Source organism: Ambystoma mexicanum, chromosome 12, assembly GCF_040938575.1.
Source record: "Ambystoma mexicanum isolate Mex_15411 chromosome 12, UKY_AmexF1_1, whole genome shotgun sequence".
Lineage (NCBI taxonomy): Eukaryota > Metazoa > Chordata > Amphibia > Caudata > Ambystomatidae > Ambystoma > Ambystoma mexicanum.
The window spans coordinates 1,249,797,970-1,249,825,677 of record NC_090936.1 but is presented as its reverse complement, the minus strand read 5'-3'; the positions used below and the strand labels follow the sequence as shown (position 1 = coordinate 1,249,825,677).

At 49.4% G+C, this 27,708-nt stretch overlaps 1 protein-coding gene across 4 annotated transcripts in view; it reads right to left on the bottom strand.

Moving 5' to 3' along the window:
• Positions 1-27,708, bottom strand: part of WASHC3 (WASH complex subunit 3) — a 285,351-nt gene that overhangs the window by 230,742 nt on the left and 26,901 nt on the right. For 3 of the 4 annotated variants that reach the window (XM_069629933.1, XM_069629934.1, XM_069629936.1), the window contains exons 2-3: positions 19,292-19,390; positions 1,412-1,477 (exon numbers count right to left, since the gene is read on the bottom strand). In XM_069629933.1, the coding sequence (XP_069486034.1) occupies positions 1,412-1,477; positions 19,292-19,390 (165 nt within the window). The remainder of the gene's footprint in view (positions 1-1,411; positions 1,478-19,291; positions 19,391-27,708) is intronic. The other variant, XM_069629935.1, reaches the window with a different exon arrangement.

Genomic DNA, 27,708 nt, shown 5'->3' with positions numbered 1-27,708 from the left:
TCTTGTTCACCCTCCGACCTCTGCTGTAGTTTTCCACCAAAGCTGCGCCTGTGGGGTAGAACAGGGACTTACTTGCCTTTTCCCCCATACACACAGAATGCCCATTGGCTTTGTCCTGTTGATTTCTATGGGGAATATTTTATGCACCTGAAGCTCTGCAAAGTGTCTTTGGGGGTACCTCCCTGCCCCTGGACATTTTTCCTGCATCCAGTTTGGGCCCATTCTGATGAAGTGAATTCCTGAATTTATAGTGATTGATTTTGCATTGGTATACACGACTGTTGGGTAAAGGACAGTCAGCGTTTTGCCGGGGGAACTTGTCAAGGGAGAGAGACTATTGAAGGGGAAGGAGGAGGCAAAAAGGGGGGACTGGAAGATGTGCATTACGCGGATGAGGTCAAGGAGGGAGAAAGGGGCCAAGAGACCTGGCAGTGGAAGGTGAATTGCTGGAGAAGTGTTCAAGGTGAGGTAAGGTTGGCGAGAGAAAGTGGTACTTGGTTTTGAGTGTGCATGCAAAGTGAGCGAGTGAAACAAATAGAGAGTAAGGAGTGATTGAGAAAGTGACAGGGGAAGTGAAAGGAGGGTGACTGTGGTAGAAGATGTGGGTGGAGTCAGAACTAGCGTTGTGGAGTGGGGAGATTAGTAGTAGTGTGGCGAGGAGAGTGTAGAAATAGTAGGGGGGAAGAGTAGAAGTGATGTTGTAGAATGTCGGTGAGTGTCTGGTGGTCTACTGTGTCAAATGCTGCTGAGAGGTCAAGCAGACAAGGATGCCCATCATCGAGGACATTAAGGACATTGTCGATCGCCTTGAAGATGGCCGTTTCTGTGCTGCATTTGGGTCTGAAGCCAGCTTGGTAGGATGGAGGAGGTAGTTGGCTTCAATGTGTTGGAGGAATTGCTTGGCTACTGCTTTCGCAAGGATCTTACCTAGGAATGGGAGATGGGTGATCGGGCAGTAGTTGCTGAGGTTGTCATGGTTCAGTGTTGGTTTCTTGAAAAGCAGTAGGATTCGTTGGGCCTTCAGGGTCGAGGGGAAGGTGCCCTGAGGGAGGGAGCGGTGATCGTCACATACTCAAGAACCTTCCGACTGACGGACTGCTGCGTGTACAGAAGATCTGCGATAGGCGCCTTTAGTTCCCGTCAATCAACAGTCTGTGCTCTCCCTAATCACCGTAAGCAAAGTTAGAACTCCTGGTATACACAGCTAGCAGTAAGACCATGCCGACTCAGCCTTGCAGAGCTGGTAAATGTCATAGCAGCAACACTGCACAGCGATGACCCGCTCTGGACATACACCCGGATGGATATTTGTGCACATAGAACAAAGGGGGGGTACTTTTTAGTCCCCAGCAACAGATAACAAGCACACATGGTAGACATTAAAAAAAAAAGGCGTGTAAAACGCTCAAACCTTAGCATCCAAAATGTTGAGCGTGGTTTCAATCTGTTGAATACGGAGGGAAAGCGTAGACAGCTTCTAAAAAGAAATCAGGATAAAAACACTGAGAATAGATCATAATTAAATGCAACATGTGCCCAGCAACTGCCTGCTGGTTATTTATGCACACAACGCATTTTAACAAATGAAACGTTGTATTACAAGACACGTGATTCATTGCAAAGAAGGCAACTAAAGGCGGCTCTCTACACCACGGCATTCTCTCACATTTGCCCAATCAATCCTTCCTCATTACCTTTCTGCTCATTACAATCTTTTTTGAAAGGGCTTGTGTCTCCTTCCTCAATTTGCAAGTTCCCTGTAAAGCGCTCAACTACCCCCCGATTGGAGAAGAGCTTCATGTCAGCAACAAAGCAATCCTTGCGCTGCAGATGGCGCCCCTCAACTCAAATATAAATAAAAAAATAAATAATCCAATGACGCAAAACAAACAGGCTAAACAACAAATCGCAACCCGAGCACCCCTTCCACATGACAATTCTTTCAAGAGTACTGCATTCTCGCTAGACTTTGAACAAACCCCCAAATCTAGGCTTTAACTGGGGGGGACCTGGGGCTCACAGCAAGTCAGGGTGATCCCGAGAAATCTTAGAGGGGGCTGGGATCCACACAAGAGAGGGAGAGAGGTGCGAGAAGTGAAGCTAAAGGGCCCAGGAACCACAGCCAAGAGAAAGGACTTTTTCTGGAATACTGAGAGCTACAATTAAGTCTGGCAGGATAGTGAACCAGGCTTGGATACATTTGTGAACTGGAGAGAGAACAGAGGAAAAGACTCCCGCCTGATACTTGGGAACTGTGTTTGTGTGAAATTTGTGTGAAATAAGACAGACTGTGAAAGGAAAGCGGAGGAAAGGCAATTCCCCACTTATCCTGTTGTGTTTTTGGATATGTTTGGAAGAACATTCAACATCAAGAACGTTTAAGTTGAAGAACCACTCATTGTGTTTTCTCATCAAGAATTGAACATTTCAGTTGCCATCCAGAATGAGAGAAGCCTCCTTCTGGATCAAGGCGACACCCAGTTTTTCCTTAATTAACCTAGAGTGTAAGATAGGACAACTACTTGCAGTTTGAATGATGCAGATTGCTACCATTGGTGGGCTTAGACTTGCTTTCAGCTCATATTCTGGATAAGAGGAGGACTCCTGCAGCCATTATTCAGATCTACGTTGGAGCCAAGAATCCCTCGAAGATGAGCAGCCAACTGAAGATCCGAAGAAGACTCCTGAAGTGGCCAGGCATCCCCTCCAGAAGCCAGCCCGGTGAATCCTTGTTCCTCTGCCTGATCTCCGAAGACCCTGAATGGTGCTTAGCCCTTGGCCTAGTGGGTCCAACTAGCCTCGATGCCTTCTAAAGGATCCAGCCCTTCAGAGCCTGGAGATGTCCCTGGAGTGCCCAAAAGAATGACCAGCTCTCGTGGGCTACCTCGCCGAACCCGGAATGTTTGTGGTCACCAGCTTGTGCCACAAGATGCCTGATCCCCAAATTCCAGCTTCCTATTTTCAAGGGAACCTTTCCTGGAGCAGCATGTGTGACTGGAAGGACGCCCGTCGTCGCCTGCAAATGTTGATCATTACTGGAACTCACCTTCCTCCATTCCTTGGAGTGTCCTGAAGAGGTCAGCATCGTTGGAACCTGCATTTTTTTACTAACTAGTATTGAATCTTGCAGTTACATCCGACGGGAAGAATCCTCAAACCCGCAGACCCCTCTCAGTGAAAGACCACACTCCCAGTGACTCCCAGCCGATCCATCGTGATTCCTGAGAAAATCGGAGTCAAGGAGGGATGGGGTGGGGGTAAGTAAGCATCATGGTGCCTCTCCCCCCTGTCCTTCCTTCAGCCTCTCGCCTCCCCTCACCTTTGGTCGTCGGACCTGGTTCAGGTGTCCTGCTCCTGGGTTAGCCTTGGGTCTGGAAGAAGGGAGAAAACCTATTCTTGGGTAAAAAGTTATTGAATATTTAATTAGTTTGAAACTAGTGACCACCAAAAGCCGATTGCACCCTTTTTAAAGAGCTCTACTTGTGACATTTGGGTACAAAGCCCCATTCATCTTAGGGGACATTTTACTTTTGACTCGATCCCATAGTACTTCCCTGCATTGCTGTCTATTAAGTGAACGTAACGGCGCTTGTAAATATTTATATTATTGCTGCGTGCTACTACTACCTGCTGGCTTCGTTTTTAGTGGGTTCTAAAGGCCTAAAATAAACAACTATTGTTTTATAACTGTCTGTCTAAATTGTGTTGTCCAAACTCTATCCACTAGACCTAATTTTAGAAATCCACCTTAACAACCGGCCAGGCCTCGGCAGCTCTGCCACTGCCCTCCTTGGGTGAACCTGAGACCAGGAATCGGTGCCTAAAGGATATCCTCCTCAGGGGAGCGATTCGGAGGTGGGGGGGCACACTGGAGGTTGGGTTTCCTGCCGCTGGTTCCAGTGAGAGGTGCCCATGAGTTGAGGGTGCAAGGAGTCTTCCGGTCAGGCACAACAGCCTTAGAGATGAGGGGTGTATCGGCCACTTTTACTCTGTAAAAATAAAAATAGGGAGTAAATATACCGCGAAAAGGACACATTATGAACTTGTGCCCCTGCTTTCACCCAAACAGTTCCATGGATGTGTTTGGAATAATACTTCATGTACTACAACAGGTAGAAACAACTATAAATATAGAAGAGGGTAAATGTATCTTAATATGCATGAATCACTTGGTGCAAAGACTTATTTCTCTGAAAAACATTTCTGTTTTACAGGTTAACATATGTTTACTTGTTTACAAAATACTCCCTTTGGGAACGGGACTCACGTTTTTACTCCCTAAAAAATCTTTTACTCCCAACTTCCAAAAATAGAGAGTAAAATGCTCCCACTTCGAAATCTTATAAGAGTACCTGGCACAGATACAAGATGCAACCCTTAGTGAGGAGGAAATGCAAGATTCACTGATGCAGGACACTTCAAAGGACGGGGGAAGGCGAGTTTGTGACGTGTCTGCACACAGGCGATGACAGGCGTCCTTCCAGTGTTGGTTGCAGAAGCCTCCGTAGGACAGGACCCGTTGATGGTGAAATGGTGAAATTCGGCGGGAAGGCGACTTCTACCACAAGTTACGGGTGCAACCAGGGAACGACGACGGTACTACAGGCAAGGTAGTCCATGAGAGAGCTGATCAGTCTACCGAGTGGTCCATGGAAACTTCCGAAGGCTCACGATGGCTGTATCCTTAAAGCGTTGAGACTAGTTGATCCCAATAGTTCAAGGGCTGAAGTGCAGCTAAAGGTCTTCAGGTTTCAGGTAGTCCTACCGCGCCAGATGCAGGAAGTGATGTCAGACCTCTTCAGGAGTCATCTTTGGATCTCCAGTCAGCTGCTAGTCTACAATGGATTCTTGGCCCGGGTCCTTCAATCTGGAATCGCCTTCGTCTCGGGTTTTGTCTTGAGACTTTGGGAACCGTAAGCTCTTGGTAGAAGGCACTCTCCCGCCGAGTTCCATACTCCTAGCATTCCTAGGTCTGGAATTAGGAGAGTCTAGCATTCCTAGGTCTGGAATTAGGAGAGTCTAGCATTCCTAGGTCTGGAATTAGGAGAGTCTGCCTGAACCCGACCTTATGCTGTACCCATGTCATCCCGCTGTGGTGACGAGCTTCGTGGGTGCCTTGCTGCTGTGCCCTCCTGTGCCCAGAAGCGGAGAAAATGACACTGTCCCGCAACGGACTGAGGTCCCGGAATGCAGCCCCTGAAAGCTGGAGAGAAGCGCAACAGCTGGACTCGGACCTGCAAGTGTACCGGACTTGACTGGCGAACTTTGGTCCAGACTGAGTCAAGGGTCGGTAAATACTTACAACGCTTACCGGTGGCCCCTGGTGCATCCTTATACGTTTACACACAACTGTCCCCCAAGGGTCACTCACCTTTGTAAGGATAGTCTGAACTACCATCCTATTCCCGATTCCTGGAAATAGCTCTGCGCCCTTGTAGAGACCCTCCTTGAATAGTGGAACTCTATTCTTCATCACCTTATCCCCCCCTTCCTGAAACACTAGAGCCCCTTGAAGAGATGAGTTTTTGTACTTTAACGTACTTTTGAGCACAAGGCTCCACACGCCGTAGGGGTTGGACTGCCTATTAGTTAGGGTTTGGGTTGCTGAAGAATTGCCTACAGTATATTTGCACTGTCTGACTCTCTTCCGTTACAGATTGCGGATCTTTACTTGTTTAATACTACTTGAGGGCAACAGTTACTGTATATAGGTTCCCTAGTATAAGGTTGTGTTAGTATTATTAACATTGCTGTGGTTTCATCTTGTGTTTGATTTAAAAGGCCTTTAATAAATGTGTATGTATTTTGAATATATAAACCTGACAGAGCAATTTGTGGTTTGTTTACTGTGTGTGCTCGTTGTGGACTTTCAATTACCCTCACCCCTCCCGAGACCTCGTCTTGACCGCCTCCAATGCCACCTTGATTGGTCTGGCTTGTCCAGAAAGTTAGGTAAGAATTGGTGCAGACACACTGTGTGAGACTACACAACACTTATCTGCTTGATATTAGGTAACACACCTTTTGGTATAGGTCTGCACTACTCAAGTTGGTAGTAAGGTTCGGGAGGGGTAAATGTGAGCTGTTGAGCTGTACAAATTAAATCTGTAAATACAAGTAGCCAAATAACTTTTACACTCAAGGTTTCAGTTATAGTTATTTATTTAACATCAATTTTTAAATGATCATTCGTTAAAAAGGTAAGTCATGTAGCAATGTAAATATACTTTAAAAATACTTTTCAGGATCAGCACAAGTTAGTGGATACTCTTTAGAGATGCTTTTCACACGCTTCCTACACCCTGAGGTGACTTCATTCACAAGGACAGTAATGCCAAAAGGGTTAAGGAAGGAAAAAGGTTAAACAGGTTCTCGGTTAATGTGAGGACACTTAAATCTTCCAATGAGATCTAGGCAAGCCTTTCCCAGCAATAACAGTCTAAAACAAGTTACCACCTATGAGGGAGAGAAGTATCAAAGTCAATGGACTAGAACAGTCTGCATGGAGGCAGGACAGCCAAAGTCAATTGGAACAGTCTATGGACCTGAGGCGCTTCTTAGATAAGTCTTGCACAAAGTTGGAGAGTTTGTACAAAATCACTTGTGGGGTCACAAGCTGTGAAGCCTGTGAAAAGCAAAGTTAGAATCAACTCTAGGTTAAGCCACGGCAAGTCTCAACAGAGAAAATAAAAGCTCAAGACAAGGTAAGTAGCCCAAGTCTACACCGTACCTCTGGTTTGACGAAGAGTGGTCCAGCTGGATTCTGTCCTGTCGCAGCGGTGCAGACCCCATGTTCTTGAGCCTCAGTCATGGGGAGAAGAGGGAGGACATCTGGAGGGTTCCTGCAGCTGCAATTTGGATGTCAGCGGCAGCTATAGGCTTTTTTCGGATCAGCTGCACTTTTTCGGTTTCAGCGCTCGGTAAACAGCACCACTGTGTATCACGGATACTGGTTGGGCTTCCTTCACTCCTGCACTCTGGTGAGGGGACTCTAGCTCGGGTCGTCCTGCTTCTGGAGCGCCCTTAGGAGACTCCTGGAGCTTCTGGCCGGATTTCAGACATTCACTCGACTACGGATATCTTGACCCCTGGCACTCGGTTATTGCAGCAGCGAAGAAGTACAGCCAGTCAGGGAAGATGGTCCAGTGGAGTTTATCTCGGGGTTAGTTGGTTCCACTAACCAAAGGAGGAAGTCATCCCTTCCGGAGCTTCTCTGTTGAAGGGGAAAAATGAGTTTCAGCACAGCAGCAGGGCTTCACCGGCCAATTCAAAGGTCCAGGAGAATTCAGTAAGCTTATCTCACGTTTCTTCGTCAGGTATTTCTCCCAGTGGTCGACCCTGACTCTAGTCCCAAAACTCTCGCCTTTTAAGCAGGTTTCTCCCATTCAAGCACAGTTTAGGCTGTCAATCAAACAGCAAAGTGGCTATCCTGAAAGGAGAGTCAGCCAGCCAATCAGGACTAGTGCATTCAGGCATTCCTAGAGACAAAGGATAGGGGAGTTTAGGGATCCTCCCTCACTTCCTGCCCTTTCAGACACACTGGAGTCAGGGGCGGGCTTCAAGCTGAAGCCTGTCAATGGCAAAATGAACCAAGGGCACAAACCTGACTCAACACACAGAGTAAAACCCAGGAAATCCCTCACAAACAGAAAATGGCGAAGAAAGACTGGACCATTTTGACCAAATGGTCACCCACGGGTGCTATACAGCAGCTGAGGGTTCAGCCTGCGGTACAGAAGGACAATGGTAGGATATTTCTGCAACAGTTCATAAACTACTTGTTTCAGCAATTGTATATGGTTCTGCAGCAATACACACAAAAACTTGCTTCAGTAATGTCAGGATGATTATGCAACAATTCATAAAAAAACGATTGTGGTTCTACTCCTTCTTACTTCAGTAATATCATTTTGTGATGTTAAAAAATGGTTGTGGTTGTACTACTTCTTCCTCCAGATCGCGAACCACACCACAGTACTTCAGTGACTTCCATCTAACCACTCACCTGCTAGGACTAGAAAGTCCTCTGCTCTGGTGTACTCTCCTGCTGGAACAGAATAAACTACTACAAAGTCTTATGACATGGTGTACTCTCCTGCCAGGCCAAAAAAAACTAACTGCAAGTACTTCCTTGTGAAAGGTCAACTTCCAACAAATTAGCAATGCCTCTTGCTTCACAACATCAAGTTCAAGAATTTCTTCAAGAATTTCTTCAGGGAAAACAAGAACCACAATGGTGTTGTTTGTTACAGACTTGAGACTGCCACACGCAATGCAGGTTATGCCCCACTCCTTTTGAATGCCTTCAATCAGAAGGGCAGCCTTTCTGCCACTCTGGTTTCCCTACTTCTGCTTTGACCAAATGCTGACAATGATTTTCTCTTTTACACCTCTTTGGCTTTGGTAATGTGGGTTTAAGTCAATTACTCTTCTGAGCTTCTTTACAAATGGGCAATAGGTGTTACAAACATTGACATTCTAATTTGCCCCTTCTTGACTTTGGCAATGGTTGTTCTATCACTTGCCTTGTTAAAGCTCGCTTTTGGCTTTGGCAATAGTTGTTTAAATTGGTTTCTCGCCGTATTGCCCCCGCCTGTTGTTGGTCTCTAATCCGACCCACATACATGCAATGGTAATGGGAGTTTTTATCGTCGAAAACATTTAGTCGTATAGCAGATTATTGCGCAAATCAGCTATACAAAATGATCGAATCCAGAGTTAATGGGGACCACAGGCACCATCCTGTGCTCGAATGGCTTATATATTATACAGTACAAGGGGAGCGGGGTTGCAGGGTGTCCCCCGATTCCATTGGAAGGATTGAGAGGGATAGATAACAGCTAAACATTAAGCGGTTTGGGAAATGTCACCTTACGAAACTGACAAATTCAACACGATGTGCAATAGTGCCATCATATGGAGTTTGGCAGTATTGTGACATTTCTGGACTTACAGTACTTCTATGTGCAAACGCGATACAAGCAATTGGTATGCGCAGTAAAATCATGCGCCGAACTCGGACGCAATGCTTTCACCCTAAACAGATACTCACAACTTTCTGGTCTGGCGATTATTTATTTTATTGTGCATTTATAAGGCGCTTATACAACAAGAAATTGTGTTTCAAAGCACCCACAGGGCAAACTGGGAGGGAACATGGGAACAAAAGGCAAATGGAAATAAAACAGATGAACAGAAAAAGAGGCGGTCCTACTAGGCCTTGTGAGCATTCAGAACGTGCAAGTGTAGAGAGAGAGAGGGAGAAGGGAAGGGGGCAAGTGCGAGGAGATTCCACAGAGGGGAAGTGCAGGGAGTCTGTTGCAGGCAACAGGTCAGTGCCTAGCAGAGATCACTTGGTAAGGAATGGTCACCTGCCAATACAGTAAATGCAGCACAGTGCAGTGGGTACCTAAAAGCAAGTGCTGGGAGAGGGTGGAGGCTAAAGGGCGATTGAGCAGAAGGCCAAGACCCAGAAGGACACATAAGGGCCCAGGCTAACAATCTCAGCAACTGTGGGGTTAAGCATGGGACGGAGAGGGGGAAGGAAGAGGTGAAGAGGAAGTCTTGAGGAGCTTCTGGAATTTGAGGCGATCCGGCTTTAGATGGAGAGGAAGGGGGAAGCTGCTCCAGAGGAAGGAGCCAGCCGAGGATAGAAAACGGCCACCAGCTTGCTGCTTAGAGAAGCACTTGACACGCAGAGAGTTAGAGCCGGAGGATCGTAAAGATCTGGAGGGAGAGCATTTGGTGAGAGCAAGTTGTAGCTAGTGTGGTCCCTGGCCTCAGACAGCCCATTAGGGCTGGAGGCCAAGGATAAGTCTTGCAACCCTATTCTGGATTAGCTGGAGTGGGAGAAGACAGGAAGAAAGAAGATTAGAGGTTGTTGCAGTAGTCCAGCCTGAGAGTACCAGAGCTCAAGAGACATTGAAGGTTTCTGGCTTCAGATGAGGGAGAAGGGGAGATCCCATAGAGGGTGGCCAGAGTGAAGGGGGAAAGAGGGAGCAGGAGTCCCAATAGGAAGGATCTCAGTCTTGCTGGCATTGAGGCAGAGATAATTGGACGTACACCAGGACCGGATCGCAGATAGGCAGTCAGGAATGGTAGAGGAAGTAAGGAGAGGATCAGAGGGAAGTTTGAAAAAAAGTTGGGTGTCATCTGCATAACACTGGAAGTGGGGGGAGAACGTGGAAATAAGGGGAGCGAGCAGAGCAAGATTGATCTTAAAGAGCCAGGGTGAAAGGTTGGAGCCCTGCAGGTCGCCACAGGTGGAGCTAGAGGGGGGAGAGGAGAAAGAGCCCAGGATAACCTGGGAGGGACGTTCACTGAGGAAGGAGGTCAGCCAGTCCAGTGCCCGCTCCGAGATACCCAGATGTACGCAATACAACCAATCTTCTGATTTTTTGGAAACAGTTGAAGACCTTTTCATTTTCATAAAATCTAATCCAGTTACCTGGTTGTACTAGATAGGGCCTACTTTCCTTCTTCTGGCGCCTGGATGACTTTGGCGCCTTACAAATAAAATAACATAACATAACAGGGCATCATGGAGCCGTTTTATGAGGATGGAGTGGTTGACCGTATCTAATGCAGAGGAGAGATCAAGTAGAATGAGAACAGTGGGAGAGTTTGAGTCAAGAGATGCAAGAAGTTCTTCACGGGTGTTCAGAAGAACAGTTTCCGTGCCTCTGGATGCTCAGAATCCAGAATGATGGTTGTGTAGGCAACCAACAAGCTCAGTATGCTGGGTGAGTTGGGGGAATACCAGCTTCTCCACAAGTTTCCCAATGAAGGGAGTGATACAGATGGGGCAGTAGTTAGCCGGATATGAGGGGTCAGCGGGTGGCTTTTTCAGGAGTGGGCGCACAAGAGAATGCTCGAGAGAGGTGAGAAAAAACCTGATAGCAAGAAAGATTGCAGAAGTCAGCAAGTCCAGGGGCAAGGGAGCAGATGTTGTCCTTAATAGTTTTTGAAGAACAGGGGGAGGCCTGTTTGGAGGAGACCTTCATAGAGTGGACAACCCTAGTGACCTTGTCCGATGTGATATATGAGAAGGAGAAGAGAAAGGCTGAGGGAATAAGGGAGGAAAGGGATGGCATGGAGATGGGAGATGGGGAGGGACAAGGGGCGGGGAGAAAGAGTGCTCCGGATGTCCTAAATCTTTGCAGTGAAGTGGGTGGCCAAAGCAGTGTAGAGGGCCTGAGAGGAGAGAGGCGAGGTAGAGACTTGCAGAAGGTTTGGCTAGTTCCTTACAGATTTTAAAGAGTTCAGCCATGTTGTTGGATGCTCCAGAGACGCAAGCCTGGATGTGAGGATAGGTGATAATAAAGCAGTTGGAGCAGATAGGCAAGATGGTAAGTGCCATGGGGTGGCAGGGATATAAGGATGGAGGAAAGAGGAGAGACTGCAAGGACGAGCACAAATTCACCAGGCGGCCTAGTAGCCAAAAAAGAGAGCAAACAGATGCAGTAGAAACACTTGGGGGCAAAATTAGGGGGGTAGAGTTGTAAAAATGCACCTAGATTTGAGATTTCAAAAGGTACACGAATGCAAAGCAAAACATGGGGGTGGAGCTGCATTTGTAAACTAGGTAAAACACACCTAGTTTACAAATTCCAGAAAGAAAAGGGGTATAGTAAGGCATAGCAAAACCAGCAGGAAATGGCACAGCTAGGTTACACCTTTATGAATTTACGAATAGGCATCAGGTACTCCAGAAATGGGAAAACAGAAGCTCCAGGAGCGGCACAAGTTTGTGCAGGCAATGAAGGTTAGGGGTGATGGGCAGCGCAAGGAGGTGTTGCGGGGGAGATGAGAGGGCTCCCAATGTTCAGACATGGGCCTTAGGAGAAGGCCTTTGGTGGGCCGACATTCTTATTATCCACGTATTATTCCAATTACGTTTTTATTATTCCACTTGCTCTTTTTAAAACAGTCTGCTTGGTTTACAAAATAATCGTTAGTCTGCTTTAGGTCAGTTCGGTATTCAAAATTAGGTTTCCATTTGACTTTTACTCTGCTTGTATTACTTCTAAGGTTTAGGCACCCGGTCTCGGCAAGCAAGCGATTACTGGGTGCTCCGGGGTCACAATCCCTGAGTGAACTTACCGGGTGTCTCATGCACGTCTGTCCGCCTCGCTGCTTCCAGGTGCTCTGCTGCCGCTTCCCTTCGTGGCCCGGAATCCTCAAGCTTCCCGGCTTCCTGCGACCTGTGCCAGTTAATAGAGGGGCTCTCCTTGCTCCCACGAATTACCGGTGCTCGTCTGCCACCGGAACAAGTTTTCAAAAGCTGCGCTTTACACTGCACAACTACTGCAGCTACGGTCCTCAGCGGGAAAACTGTCAAATCCAACGCTTCCCGCTGCGCTACCTCTGCATTCACGGTCTGAAACAGCAAAGACCTTCTCAGCACTGAGATCCACTCGATCCGCTGTGAAGGCCCAGCATCTCTACTTTACGTCTGCTGCCACATGGAGGTATTGCAACGACTCCACCTTCTACTACTGCCCTTCTCCATGGCCTGCACCTGAGGGGGCCTGTTATGCCTCCCACTCTCCCTCAGGTGTTGGTCCTTACCACCAATAGGCTGCACTCTGCAGCCCTCCTCCTCTTCCCAGTACCTTGGGAATTGTGGGACGAGGGAATTGTGGGACTTGGAGTCCACACATGAAAATCAGTTTCTCTGACAGGGATTTTAATATCACTTTCCTTTCCTTCCTTAATTATATTCCTCAGAGGGATATCATAAGGATTCAATGAGGAACTTTATAGAGGAATGAAGATTTTCTAAACGTAACTTGCAGCTTTTTAAAGACTAATCCTTACTATTCCTCTGGAAGTCATGAGGGCGTTCAGTACACCAGCCCCAGGGTTGGGATCAGGAAGCGTCTGCCTTCCCCTGGCCACCTGCAGTACACCAGCCCCAGGGTCAGGATCAGGAAGCGTCTGACTTCCCCTGGCCATCTGCAGTACACCACCCGCAGGGCTGGGATCAGGAAGCGTCTGCCCTCTCGTGGCCACCTACAGTACACTACCCACAGGGCTGGGATCAGGAAGCGTCTGCCTTCCCCTGGCCACCTGCAGTACACCACCCGCAGGGCTGGGATCAGGAAGCGTCTGCCTTCCCTTGGCCACCTGCAGTACACCACCCGCAGAGCTGGGATCAGGAAGCGTCTGCCTTCCCCTGGCCACCTGTAGTACACCAGCCCCAGGGTCAGGATCAGGAAGCGTCTGCCTTTCCCTGGCCACCTGCAGTACACCACCCCCAGGGCTGGGATCAGGAAGCGTCTGCTTTCCCCTGGCCACCTGCAGTACACCAGCCCCAGGGTCAGGATCAGGAAGCGTCTGCCTTCCCCTGGCCACCTGCAGTACACCACCCGCAGGGCTGGGATCCGGAAGCGTTTGCCCAGGCCACCTGCAGTACACCACCCGCAGGGCTGGGATCAGGAAGCTTCTGCCTTCCCCTGGCCACCTGCAGTACACCACCCGCAGGGCTGGGATCAGGAAGCGTCTGCCTTCCATTGGCCACCTGCAGTACACCGCCCCCAGGATCGGATCAGGAAGCATCTGTGTTCCCCTGGCCACCTGCAGTACACCACCCCCAGGATCAGGATGAGGAAGCGTCTGCCTTCCCCTGGCCACCTGCAGTACACCACCCGCAAGGCTGGGATCTGGAAGTGTCTGCCTTCCCTTGGCCACCTGCAGTACACCACCCACAGAGCTGGGATCAGGAAGGGTCTGCCTTCCCCATGCCACCTGCAGTACACCACCCCCAGGGTCAGGATCAGGAAGCATCTGCCTCCCCTTGGCCACCTGCAGTACACCACCCCCAGGGTCAGGATCAGGAAGCATCTGTGTTCCCCTGGCCACCTGCAGTACACCACCCCCAGGGTTGGGATCAGGAAGCGTCTGACCTCCCCTGGCCACGTGCAGTACACCACCCCCAGGGTTGGGATCAGGAAGCGTCTGCCCTCCCCTGGCCACCTGCAGTACACCACCCGCAGGGTTGGGATCAGGAAGCGTCTGCCCTCCCCTGGCCACGTGCAGTACACCACCCCCACGGCTGTCATCAGGAGGCATCTGCCTTCCCCTGGCCACCTGCAGTACACCAGCCCCAGGGTCAGGATCAGGAAGCGTCTGCCCTCTCCTGGCCACCTGCAGTACACCACCCCCAGGGCTGGGATCAGGAAGCGTCTGCCTTCCCCTGGCCACCTGCAGTATACCACCCGCAGGGCTGGGATCAGGAAGCATCTGCCTTCCCCTGGCCACCTGCAGTACACCACCCCCAGGGCTGGGATCAGGAAGCGTCTGCCCTCCCCTGGCCACCTGTAGTACACCACCCCCAGGGCTGGGATCAGGAAGCGTCTGCCTTCCCCTGGCCACCTGCAGTACACCACCCGCAGGGCTGGGATCAGGAAGCGTCTGCCTTCCCCTGGCCACCTGCAGTACACCACCAGCAGGGCTGGGATCAGGAAGCGTCTGCCTTCCCCTGGCCACCTGCTGTACACCACCCCCAGGGCTGGGATCAGGAAGCGTCTGCTTTCCCCTGGCCACCAGCAGTACACCACCCGCAGGGCTGTGATCAGGAGGTGTCTGCCTTCCCCTGGCCACCTGCAGTACACCACCCGCAGGGCTGGGATCCGGAAGCGTCTGCCTTCCATTGGCCACCTGCAGTACACCACCCCCAGGGTCGGATCAGGAAGCATTTGTGTTCCCCTGGCCACCTGCAGTACACCACCCCCAGGATCAGGATGAGGAAGCGTCTGCCTTCCCTTGGCCACCTGCAGTACACCACCCACAGGGCTGGGATCAAGAAGGGTCTGCCTTCCCCATGCCACCTGCAGTACACCACCCCCAGGGTCAGGATAAGGAAGCGTCTGCCTTCCCCTGGCCACCTGCAGTACACCAGCCCCAGGGTCTGGATCAGAAAGCGTCTGCCTCCCCCTGGCCACCTGCAGTACACCACCCACAGGGCTGGGATCAGGAAGCGTCGGTCTTCCCCTGGCTACCTGCAGTACACCACCCCCAGGGTTGGCATCAGGAAGCATCGGTCTTCCCCTGGCTACCTGCAGTACACCACCCCCAGGGTCAGGATCAGGAAGCGTCTGCCTCCCCCTGGCCACCTGCAGTACACCACCCGCAGGGCTGGGATCAGGAAGCGTCTGCCTTCCCTTGGCCACCTGCAGTACACCACCCGCAGGGCTGGGATCTGGAAGCGTTTGCCCTGGCCACCTGCAGTACACCACCCCCAGGGTCAGGATCAGGAAGCGTCCGCCTCCCCCTGGCCACCTGCAGTACACCACCCGCAGGGCTGGGATCAGGAAGCGTCTGCCTTCCCTTGGCCACCTGCAGTACACCACCCGCAGGGCTGGGATCAGGAAGCGTCTGCCTTCCCCTGGCCAACTGCAGTACACCACCCCCAGGGCTGGTATCAGGAAGCATCTGCCCTCCCCTGGCCACCTGCAGTACACCACCCCAGGGTTGGGATCAGGAAGCGTCTGCCTTCCCCATGCCACCTGCAGTACACCACCCACAGGGCTGGGATCAGGAAGCGGCTGCCTTCCATTGGCCACCTGCAGTACACCACCCGCAGGGCTGGGATAAGGAAGCCTCTGTGTTCCCCTGGCCACCTGATGTACACCACCCCAGGATCAGGATGAGGAAGCGTCTGCCTTCCCTTGGCCACCTGCAGTACACCACCCGCAGGGCTGGGATCAGGAAGCGTCTGCCCTCCCCTGGCCACCTGCAGTACACCACCCCCAGGGTTGGGATCAGGAAGCGTCTGCCCTCCCCTGGCCACCTGCAGTACACCACCCCCAGGGTTGGGATCAGGAAGCGTCTGCCTTCCCCTGGAGACCTGCTGTACACCACCCACAAGGTCGGGATCAGGAAGCGTCTGCCCTCCCCTGGCCACCTGCAGTACACCACCCGCAGGGCTGGGATCAGGAAGCGTCTTCCTTCCCCTGGCCACCTGCAGTACACCACCCAGCCCTTCCCCCGGCCACCTGCAGTACACCACCCCCAGGGTTGGGATCAGGAAGTGTCTGCCCTCCCCTGGCCACCTGCAGTACACCACCCGCAGGGTTGGGATCAGGAAGTGTCTGCCCTCCCCTGGCCACCTGCAGTACACCACCTGCAGGGTTGGGATCAGGAAGCGTCTGCCCTCCCCTGGCCACCTGCAGTACACCACCCCCAGGGTTGGGATCAGGAAGCGTCTGCCTTCCCCTGGAGACCTGCTGTACACCACCCACAAGGTTGGGATCAGGAAGCGTCTGCCCTCCCCTGGCCACCTGCAGTACACCACCCCCAGGGTTGGGATCAGGAAGCGTCTGCCTTCCCCTGGAGACCTGCTGTACACCACCCACAAGGTCGGGATCAGGAAGCGTCTGCCTTCCCTTGGCCACCTGCAGTACACCACCCGCAGGGCTGGGATCAGGAAGCGTCTGCCCTCCCCTGGCCACCTGCAGTACACCACCCGCAGGGCTGGGATCAGGAAGCGTCTGCCTTCCCCTGGCCACCTGCAGTACACCACCCCAGGGTCTGGATCAGGAAGCGTCTGCCCTCCCCTGGCCACCTGCAGTACACCACCCCCAGGGTCTGGATCAGGAAGCGTCTGCCCTCCCCTGGCCACCTGCAGTACACCACCCGCAGGGCTGGGATCAGGAAGCGTCTGCCTTCCCCTGGCCACCTGCAGTACACCACCCCAGGGCTGGGATCAGGAAGCGTCTGCCTCCCCCTGGCCACCTGTAGTACACCACCCCCAGGGTCTGGATCAGGAAGCGTCTGCCCTCTACTAGCCACCTGCAGTACACCACCCGCAGGGCTGGGACCAGGAAGCGTCTGCCTTCCCCTGGCCACCTGCAGTACACCACCCCAGGGTCTGGATCAGGAAGCGTCTGCCCTCCCCTGGCCACCTGCAGTACACCACCCGCAGGGCTGGGATCAGGACGCGTCTGCCCTCCCCTGGCCACCTGCAGTACACCACCCCCAGGGCTGGGATCAGGAAGCATCTGCTCTCTCCTGGCCACCTGCAGTACACCACCCCCAGGGCTGGGATCAGGACGCGTCTGCCTCCCCCTGGCCACCTGCAGTACACCACCCGCAGGGCTGGGATCAGGAAGCATCTGCCCTCTCTTGGCCACCTGCAGTACACCACCCCCAGGGCTGGGATCAGGACGCGTTTGCCTCCCCCTGGCCACCTGCAGTACACCACCCGCAGGGCTGGGATCAGGAAGCATCTGCCCTCTCTTGGCCACCTGCAGTACACCACCCCCAGGGCTGGGATCAGGACGCGTCTGCCTCCCCCTGGCCACCTGGGAGGAGCCTTTAGGCAGGATCACTGAGGACTCTGCAGAATTCATCACAATACAGATTACAGGTGTTCCGTACTTGAACATCTGTTATATAATGGTGTGCGCTGGGTCTTTGGAACCTGCCCTAAACATGCACACACACTCCGCTACAACTACGACTCTAGTGGAAGCAATGAACTCAAAACTGGAGAGACAATAACTGACATATTAACTTGGCATTTATTTAGCAATGAATGAGGACATGAGTAGAAAAATGCAAGTTATAGGTTACAGGTACATAGATCGCCAACTGCCAAGGACCCGTTCAACCTATGGACTGGCCTCTCCCCCTCTTGGACACTGGACTGGCCTTGCGCTCTTTCAGGCACTGGCCCTCCCCCTCTTTCTCTCTGGTCGGCCCACAAGTGACGAGGCAATAGGAACTGCTGCTCAGGACCCCTCCCTCCATCAATCCAGGGCTTTTACATGAGCTGGGTGCAAACCCGCTGGAGAGCCCTTCCTCTTACCCATGTGAGCTCCTACTTTTATCAGGTAAATTGTCTTGGGAGGATAGCTCAGGGGCAACATGCTCGCCTTGGAAGCAAGACGACACAGAGCAACACAGGTACGATCCCCGGGTCCGCGCTTAGCAACCTCTGGGTATTAAGCGCGTTATAAATAACCTATCGTATCATATCATGCCTGTCACTCAACGGGACGTAAACCTTCCAGAATGTTCGCTACCTTGTTGCTCTAGGGAAAAGAACTGGGAGGCATGGGCCTGCTCATTCCCGCTTCCCCTCCCAGGTCAGGCCAGCAGTCCAGGTCAGGTCCATCATGAGGTTGTGGATTTTGTAGGGCAAAACTAATTTTAGAAATGGCCAGTGAGGGATTACATATTTACTCGAATAAATCCCTGCAGATCAAAACGGCCATAGAAGTAATGGTCTTACAGTAAATAATGGTCGAAACCAGTCGAGCCCAGTACGGTCGCTGACCCTTTGGCCCCTTTCCATGATTTCCTGACTCCTTTGGAGGACTCCTCCAGGCCTAGCGCCCGTCCCGTTAAGGCACTCTGCTATATACCTGCGAATGAGATGGAGCCCAGGGCATAGCCTTTACTTATCGGACAAATGGCTTTGTATGCATATGCGGTATTTAAATAAATGCATGTATATATATATATATTTATATATTTATATTTGAGAGTAGATTTCATGTGCTGCTCTTTATTGTGTAAATGGGACCAATTGTACTTTGGTGCCAGGCAGTCCCTTCTTCAGAGAGATGCCCGAGTGCTCTGCTGCGCTTCCCATAAAACTGGTTTTTGTGCAACTTGGTGGAAACACGGGCCCCCTACTAAGAAAAGGCACCTTCTCACCATCAAAAGAGGTTGTGGAGACACCTGCCCAACAGGTGAATTTTTTAGATTGGCGTTACCGCACACGGTAACCAACCCGGGCGGGACTCTACCCTAAAAATGACATTCACACAAGCCCTCAGAGACTTCTGCTTAAGTCCCTGCTGCAAAGTCTCCAAACCTAAAATGTTACCTTCCTTTTAGACGAGGCATAATTATGTGTGCCTGAAGGATATATGTAAAGGAATATCTTCCTACATATACATGTTAGCACTGTACCTTTTTGCCACCCTCCTAAAGAGGATCCCCAGAGGAGAGGAGGGTCTAAGGAAAAGCCCTGAAACCACTGTCTTGCTTTGTTCTACACCTAGGCCTAAGGAAAATTATCCCAACCCCAGGGATTTACCGGCAGTAATGGTGACCTACACGAACCAGGTTTTCCACTGAGCAAAACCAAGTATTCCTCAGCCCCACAGAAGCAACACTGTAGGAGTTTATATGGATCAATGTTCACAGTTATTTATGTGCAATGCTGGTAACACATTGAAAATGATTTACACTGAAACAGCCAAACCACCATGGTTATCATTTTCAGAGAAAACGTGCTCATCAAATTACCTGTTGTGCAACCAAAAGCAAAACGTACCTCTTCACAAACCGTAGCAAATCGGTTAAGGAACTGGACCGTGTGAACCACAAACTGGTTAAGAAAGGCCACAGTGCGCTTCTGTTGGATGGCCGGCACCTGCATGTGTAAAAGAAAAAAGCAAGGATTCCGATTGTGTTAATGAAGCAGAGGGGCATACACAAGCCGCCCCAAAACAATATTTCCCATGTAAGAAAATATTCAGGTCCCAAAAGAGACATTGTAACTGGGGGGGGGGAGGGCGTATTCTTACAAAAGACTGAACTAAGATAAAATCGGGTAATTTTACATGGATTACATGTCTACCATGGAGGATTGCAAAAGGTAATCCTGGGCCTATAAATTACTTTTGAAGGTAAAAGAAATACAACTTTCTCAAATTGTGCACAAGTTAACGAGGAAGCAACAGGTGTTGCACATGTCGTGGAGGATGCCCCATGACCTAAGGAGGGTGTGACTACAATATTCAGCATCAGACGTTGAAGGCACGGGAATAGGCTGCAGGAACCCTAGGAGCCTAGAGGGCACTTAAGTATTAATCGAAGAGTAGCATCAAGCTCCTTCCTGAACTGCAAGAGCTTTGCCAGTGGGATCGGGTGACAGTAGACAGGAGAGAAGCAATAGAAGACCTCGTCTCAAGCCTAGCGATAGCCTGGTTCCTTGAGGAGCAGGACCCACCTGAGCTACAGAATGTTGCAGGTAAGTAGTGTGAGAAACCTGAGGGTGTTCTCCAAAGGATATCCTGGGGACCCCTTATTCAGGTAGCCCTGGAAGTCCGGGCCCTCGCCTATCCCAACCCTAAAGGTGAATAAACAAGGGAGGATCACCGGGGTAGGGGAACCCAGGGTTATGCTCAGGAGAATGTCCCAGGTGAGATGCAGTACTATGCTGAGGAAGCACAAGAGGAGAGCATAATCCCTGAAGCCTTTGTAGGCTACCATACATCTGCCTCGCCTCTTCCCATTAAATCTCTCCTAGCCAAACCCAATAAACCCTCTGTACAGAACCGTTCCCCCTAGGATTTCAAACCCTGTGACATTCAGAAACCATCTTTTCCAGAAAACCAGTCAGTCTTCTTCCCGTCCCTCTGATTATTTCCTGCACTCCCAATCTGCCCAGATAAAATACTACAGTTCCCACAATCCCCCTTGTTTAGTTCAAGATCCCAGCTATTCCCGTTTACCCTGCAAACCCTGCCAATCTGTAGTGATACACAAAATTGCAAATTTGCCAATCAGGGCTTTAGATGACAGCATTAGCCGCTGAAAGCCAATAGTTTATTCAAAGTATGTGCCAAAAATGCTGACAGTAGTCTGTTGTAGCACTTCCATTACGCAGTAGTGAGCTACAAGGAATATGCAGGCCTAGTAGGAGTGGTAGGTCACATTATGCATTGTAGATAGACAAGCAGGGCGAAGGCCCCAGCTCTGTAGCTAATAGACATTATTGGAGTGTTTGGAACATTATGGCACCTATATAGCGCTTAGATAGCCAATCTTAAGCGCTATGAACACTAAGCTATGAGTGCATGCCTTTTAGAGCTTGATCACATAGGGTTAATTCATCTCGACTTCTCTTAGAATATTCTGCCTTTCTAACTGTAGCCCTGCATGGTTTCGTAAACTAATCTTCTTTTCTCTGCGAAGGCACTGATAGACATTCCTGAGTTTCACGCAGATGGGCTCCAAGCAGGGAGGGGGACAGAAAAGGAGCACAGTGGAAATTCACAGAGTTGGGTTTTTCCATGAGCAAGCCTATATTTTGCACAGGGAAGGTTCTGGAACTGGAACTGTGCGTCATGGACTGACAGCATGAGATTATAAAAATGCATGCCCACATGACTCAGGTGGGAGATCGATCTGTGGACTTGGTTCGAGCAAAATCAAGTGTCCGGAACCTGCTGCTCTGTCGGCACCCTGCAGTGCTGTCCTCTGAGCGGGGCTGGCTACAACTAGCTTATGAGGGCCAGGCTCTCCCAGTGCTGATTGAAGGGGCGTAAGACTGTGTTTCTCTAAGTTCTATGTTTCTCTATATTTTGCATTTCTCTAAGTTTTGTTTTTTGTAATCTTCTCTAACTTGAATCCCAAGATGTTGCTGAAATTCACTGTTTTGAATAAATGCTAAAACTTTTTGAAGGTGTCATTTGTCACTAGCATGAGTTCACTGCTCGGCACAATAGAACCTGTATTTTGGGCTGAATTGGGTAATTTTTGCTCTCAAGGGCTGGTCCCGAGGAAGATTTTCCCAATATCAAGACACAATCCTGTTCCTCTTATTGTCTCTTTCCGAAATCCCAGTTGAAAGTAACCCACGATTACAGTTCCTACAAACCCTCCTACTTGTTTCATAAACCCCACCAATCTCACCCTTCCGACAATACCTTTTCTCCATTCTACCCTGTAGGATACTCAGGAACTCTAGCACCCTCCTTTTCTGCCCTGAACACTTCCTCACATTGTGACAGACGAATGACTAATAAAACTGTGTACCTGACAGGTCACGACACAAGAGTCAGGCAATTGATCAGAATCACAAACACCTGACATCCCTTTCCCTTCGCCACAGGGATAGAAGGTAGAGCAATAGAGCACAGTACAAGCAAGGCAAACACAGCAGACAGCACAACGGCACAGCTAACCAGGCATGGCAGTTCAAGAGAAGGAATTATACAAGTGCACCTGGCTCAGCCCGGATTTACACAGGTGGGTATATACTCATAAATGTACACAATAGGGTGAGAGAACAGACACACCGTTTTTTTTTTACCCCTACAGAAGGAAAAAAAACTCTAGATTTTTTGTGAGGTCAAAAAGGATGAATTGTGACCCCCAATTTTATTAATATACGTTAAATTGACATAGTACCAGAACACCCATAGACACTTGTTAATTCACAGTTTTGTACATGATACATACGAATACAGTCCAGTCAAATTGACTGAATATTGGTGGACATAAAACATGTTTTTCCTTGTTGATTGACAAGATACACTTTATAAATAACATGTGGGCACAACAACGAAGTTATAGTGAAACAATTATCAGCGTTGAAAATGGACACTGAGGTGGAGAAGAAAGGTTGTCGACACTATTGTGTTTCGGCCAAAATAGGTTAGCCATTTAGTTGAGCTTGCATGTGGTTGGCCTTCATCAGGACGGTCAGGTTGATAGTAAGCACAAGTGTCCTGTGGGTCTCATATGCTTAACTTTGCTACGGAAACTATATGCGAATTTTGACCTCACAAAAAAATCTAGAGAGGTTTTTTCCTTCTGTAGGGGGAAAAAAAAAACATAGTGTGTCGGTTCTCCCACCCTAATTATTGTAAATTTATGAGTTCAAGAGAAGGAGACAGGCGGCAGGAATCGAGAGGGTTGCGAGGCGAGAAGCGACTTTGCCCTTTTCATCCCAGGCCAGCAGAACCTAAACGGGAGAGAACATAAGGCCGCAAACAATAACAAAAGTGTCTTCCAGCAGATGTCAATGGACACGGGGCAAGCCTACGCCGATAAGCAGTAGCAAGGGAAGGTCCCGAGACCGTGGTACCGGCCACGTCTCCAGGGAAGCCGAAAGCAAAGCGGATTCATCACAGCCGGTGAGTCGAGGGGAGAGCCGATAAGAACCAGACTGTGTTGAATGAGAATCGCAAAGTGGCAAGTTTGAACCAAGTTCAGTGAACTGTGAAAAGTGTTAAGGGGAAACCAGCTGCAGAGGGAAACCAGCACCACGTGGGTGCTAACTCAAAAGACTCTGGTTGATCCCCATTTGAGCGAAACTACAGATACCAGAAGGCCATAGGAGGGCCACCAAAATAGGTCAAAGTGGTCATACTGACGGTCAAGTAAAATCCCTGTACAATCAAAAGACTTTGAGCTACAAACTAAGTGAAAGCAAGGGACGTGAATCACGTCATGTGAAAAAGTAAGGGAAGTGAAACCAGCAAACAATTGTGAATGTGAAGTTGGCAAGAGTGAACCCGACCGAGGGATGCTGACGAGAGGGTCGAAGTCTAAAGTCCTGAGAAACAGTGTGTTGACAGACGTGAACTCGGCTGAGGGATGTCCACTATGAACTGTTTGAAAAGACATTGAGAAACTAAGAGAAGAGAAATCCTGCTAAAGAGAAGAGGGATCTGAGCCCGACCGAGGGAGTTCTAAGGGTGAAGCCATCACCCAAGTACTGGCAGCCAAGAGGGATCCAAGCCCGACCGAGGGAGATCCAGGGGTGAAGTCATCACCCAAGTACTGGCAGTCAAGAGGGATCCGAGCCCGACCGAGGGAGATCCAGGCGTGAAGCCATCACTCAGGTACTGGCAGTCAAGAGGGATCCGAGCCCGACCGTGGGAGATCCAGGGGTGAAGCCATCACCCAAGTACTGGCAGTCAAGAGGGATCGGAGCCGGGCGAGGGAGATCCAGGGGTGAAGCCATCATCCAAATTTCATACAATTGAGAAGGGTCAGCGCCCAGAAGAGGGGGAACCATGGGGGGACTATTATCACCCTAAATAACTTTCATTTTGGCTAAAGGAATGTTTTCTTTTTGCATATTGAACACATCAGGCCCTCGAAGGCATGAAACTTGTAAAAGAAACAAGACTTGGCCATCGACGGTCCTGAGAGCTGCCATTGGAACTATTAATTCGTGCTGGAGAGGCTCGAAAGTGTACTGTGCTCCAAACTCCCATCTTGACCCACGCTCAAAAAGTGGGGAAGGGAGACCCAGGACACCACTCATCCAGACATATTATTTGAGAACACTTCTTTCTTTTCTTGAGAACTATCCCACACCCCTTTAGCTGTAACGTTTCGCAATAGATTTCTTAGTATAGGCCCTTTTTATTTTGGCACAAAGCCACTAGGACAGCCTTATTTTTCATTTGTTGGTTGACGCTTGCTCCCATCTTAGATTTAGGTTTAGATCAGGTGTTTTTCCAAACCTGCATAAAGCATTCATTGTTCAATAAACACCCTTGAACTGTGATCACTTGTGTTGGTCTTACTTGTTGCCACCACGAGTTCCTCACAGTAGGCAGACAAGTGTGAGAGCAGGGTTGCCTTGTAAGTGAAGCAGGCAGTAATAAAAACTATTATGAGATGGGAAGGCAATGCAGCTCCCTGTGGATGAGAGAAACGTGGCTGGATTTTGTAACACGTTTTGGTTGAGTCAGATGTCGGGGTCATTGAGAAGTGATCCCAAATGCTCCATGTATATAGATTAAAGATCATTTAGATGGTTTAATGCCGTCTGAGCAGATAAGAACCAGTTGAGAATTGTGCACAAGAAGCGCAGTCTGTTTGCAAGTAGACTGGTCAGTGTACAGTAGCCAACTGTCTCGAGTGCAAGAGGGAGAAGGAAGAAAGAGGATGGGGAGGGGAGAAAGGAGGAGAGAGAAGAAAGGGGAATGGGGGTAGGCAGCATTCGTCACCTTTGTCCATGATTTGAAGAATGCCATATGATCTGAATGGTGGAGGTTTTGATACGACATGCTGTGGTCTGAATGCAGACATCATAGAGCAGGCCGAGTTGGTTAACTCGATCATAGAATTAGATGTCAACTGACTTCTTTATGGTTTTCCAAATGCATGGGATGCTAATGAACGGTCATTAGTTTGTGAGATCGGCCACGTCCAAGGTCGGTTTTTAGGGGAAGGGGAATGTATTCCTGTTTTTAGACTGCTTGGGAAGATGCCTTGTGTGAGGCATTTAATGTTTCTAGGAGGGGGTACGGCCCTCCCCCCTTGATCTCCTTTGGGATGGCAGCGGGGAAAGTGCCCCCTTTATATACTTTTATGCGATGCAAGAGTTTCACGATCCTTGGGGTAAGGGTAATGACGGCGGTCCAGGTTTCTAGCTGGGATTCAAGAGCAGATAGTTTGCAGTATTCGTCTTTTGACATGTGTCATCTATCTGATCAAATCGTTATCAATTTTGAATTTTTCTGCAAACCTGGGTTAATAGGTCGCACAGTGGGTTTTGAGCAGTGTTTGACCGCCGTAAAGAAAGCTTTACTCATGTTGGCCACCAGAGATATATACGAGCTTGGCAGAGAGAATGAGAGACCAGCATGTACTGTGTGCGGCGAGGAGGTCTTTGTTCCTTTGTGTTTTTCAAGTGACAGAATCATGCGCTTATTGCCGATTAGCTTTTCCGCGTGCCAGAGGTGTTGGGATGCACGTCCAGACCACCACCCCTCCTAGACAATCTAGATTGCGAAAATTATATTAAAATAAGGAAATGAGCATGGGACGGTGCGTGGCGAGGGTGTTATGGGTGGGGACAATTGGCAGGAGTGGAAATCACATGGGGGGAAGTTAATCAGTAGTGTTGCAATTGAATTATGTAGAACGTAGTATACATATATGCATGAAAGTCATAACAAACTAATACTGCGTCTAAGAGCAGGCCTGAAACCTCGCAGGCAGTGTTTTCACAGAAACCCAGTAGACGTCCTTATCCCTCGCCTCACCATTGCATCACAGTTCCCAGGCACGGCAAAGAACATGCATATGCCCCCACATAAGTTAGGCCTTTGAACCAATTAGGTAGGAGTGCGTTCAGCCGAAGAAGTGAAGAGCTCCAGCCTAGTACCAAGGTTGTATTCCTGGGAGCGAAGGCAGAGGTCTTGGGTTGCCAAAACACAAATCAAGACTTAAGACACTAGCGTCCCCCCACCCTCCTCCAAGAATGACAGTCACTCTTTTTGAATGACCAGATGTGCAGGGAAATGGGCTCTAAATGCTTTGTGAACTGGATTGATTAGTGGGACGTTAGGTTCACTCTTGAGGAGGGGAACTGATAAAGGGGAAAGCGGAGAACAACATGATCTATGTTTTGTGCCAAGGAGAGCAAAAATGATGCCCACACCTTAACTCTCAGCGATTCGCTGAGCCCCTAGTGACCATCCTGCCCATTTCCATGATTTTCCAGCTTGCAGCAGCCATCCTGCTCACAAAGCCAGCCCCTGAGCATGCTTCTAGTTTAGAAACTCTTCTGGAGCCGATGCACCCTATTGAGGGTTGCTTCCCGCCTGGGTAAGCACAGTACCTGAATTGGCCTCCCTCAGTACCCCCAGAGATCGCACATTTTAGCTTTTTAAATCTACTCTTGCTTTACTTTCAAATGTGCACTTTTTCAAACACAGTTAATGCAAGGCACTTATGTCCTCCCTATTAATACAAAGGATGCAGGTTCTATTGCAGCCTGACCCCCCCTTCTTTTGTTTTCCCCCCTTTCACTACTCAGGGGTCACTAATCAAGTTCAGTTTTTGGTCCCGAGGAAGACTGACACATACACACAAGACGTCCGAAACATACAGGCCCACGCGCTTTGATTAATTCACGCAACATTTGGGCTGCGCTACTGTTGTATCTACATTAGTGCTCTACGTAGACCCCTGAATTGTCTCATCAAATTTATGTGACAACGTGAGAAGCAAGACTCCTTAGTTGTTAGATAGAGAGGCAAAACAAATTGCATTGTTTATAGTCATTTTTATGCTTTCTTAACTGCTCAACCCTTTTTTTGGAACTACATTTACTCATCGGGTTTCCTTTTCCGTGGTTTTCTTTTTGTTTCACTGAAGTATAAATAGTACTTCTGCCAGGCCTCGCCTGGCACCAACATTCAGTATTGATTTTTGCTTTTTGCACAAACTTCTGTGTCTAAAAACATGTGAAAAAGTGGTTTCTTCGTTGCATATAAATTGAATAAATGTATGGAAAGTGACAAATCTTAAGATAAATTACAACGTTTTCTGTCTAAATATATAAAGAATAGTTAACAGTGCTCCCTGAGAAACTTAGGCGAGATACTTGTAAATGAACTTTGTTGATTGCTTGCATAGAGTTCTAAATCTAACGATCTATCTCGCTTTCTGGTTTGCCTGTCAGGGCATCTTTGTTGTATTGCATACAGTGTGGAGGGCATGATGGGGGCGCCAATATGTCTGGGATGTTCGCAAGGAACGGGCTGACCTCAAAGTTGCCCACTGAGTTCCTGCTGATAACCAGGTGCATTCCACGTGATTAGGATCGAAGGAAGGGTGCTGCTAGGTGATATTAACCATTTGCTTTGCAGCATTCCCTGATATACGAGGACGTTACTGTAAGGAAGGCATGGGGTCAATAGTGAGACAGACACAAGTGACCTCAGTTCAAGGTTGTTTTTTGAACTACAACAAAGGGGTGATAACCGGCCATCTAATCCTAAATCTACAGATGGGAGCAAGCTACGGCCATCGAATAATAATAATGCAGTCCTAGTGGAGTCTCATCAAAATAAAAGGGCCTATACTAATAAAAACGATTGCCAATCCTTACCTATAAATACAAATAGTGCAGGGTAGTGTTTATGAAAAAGAAAGAAGTGTTCTCAAAAATGATATGTTAGGATGTTCAGGCAGGCCTCCCGTCCCCACGTT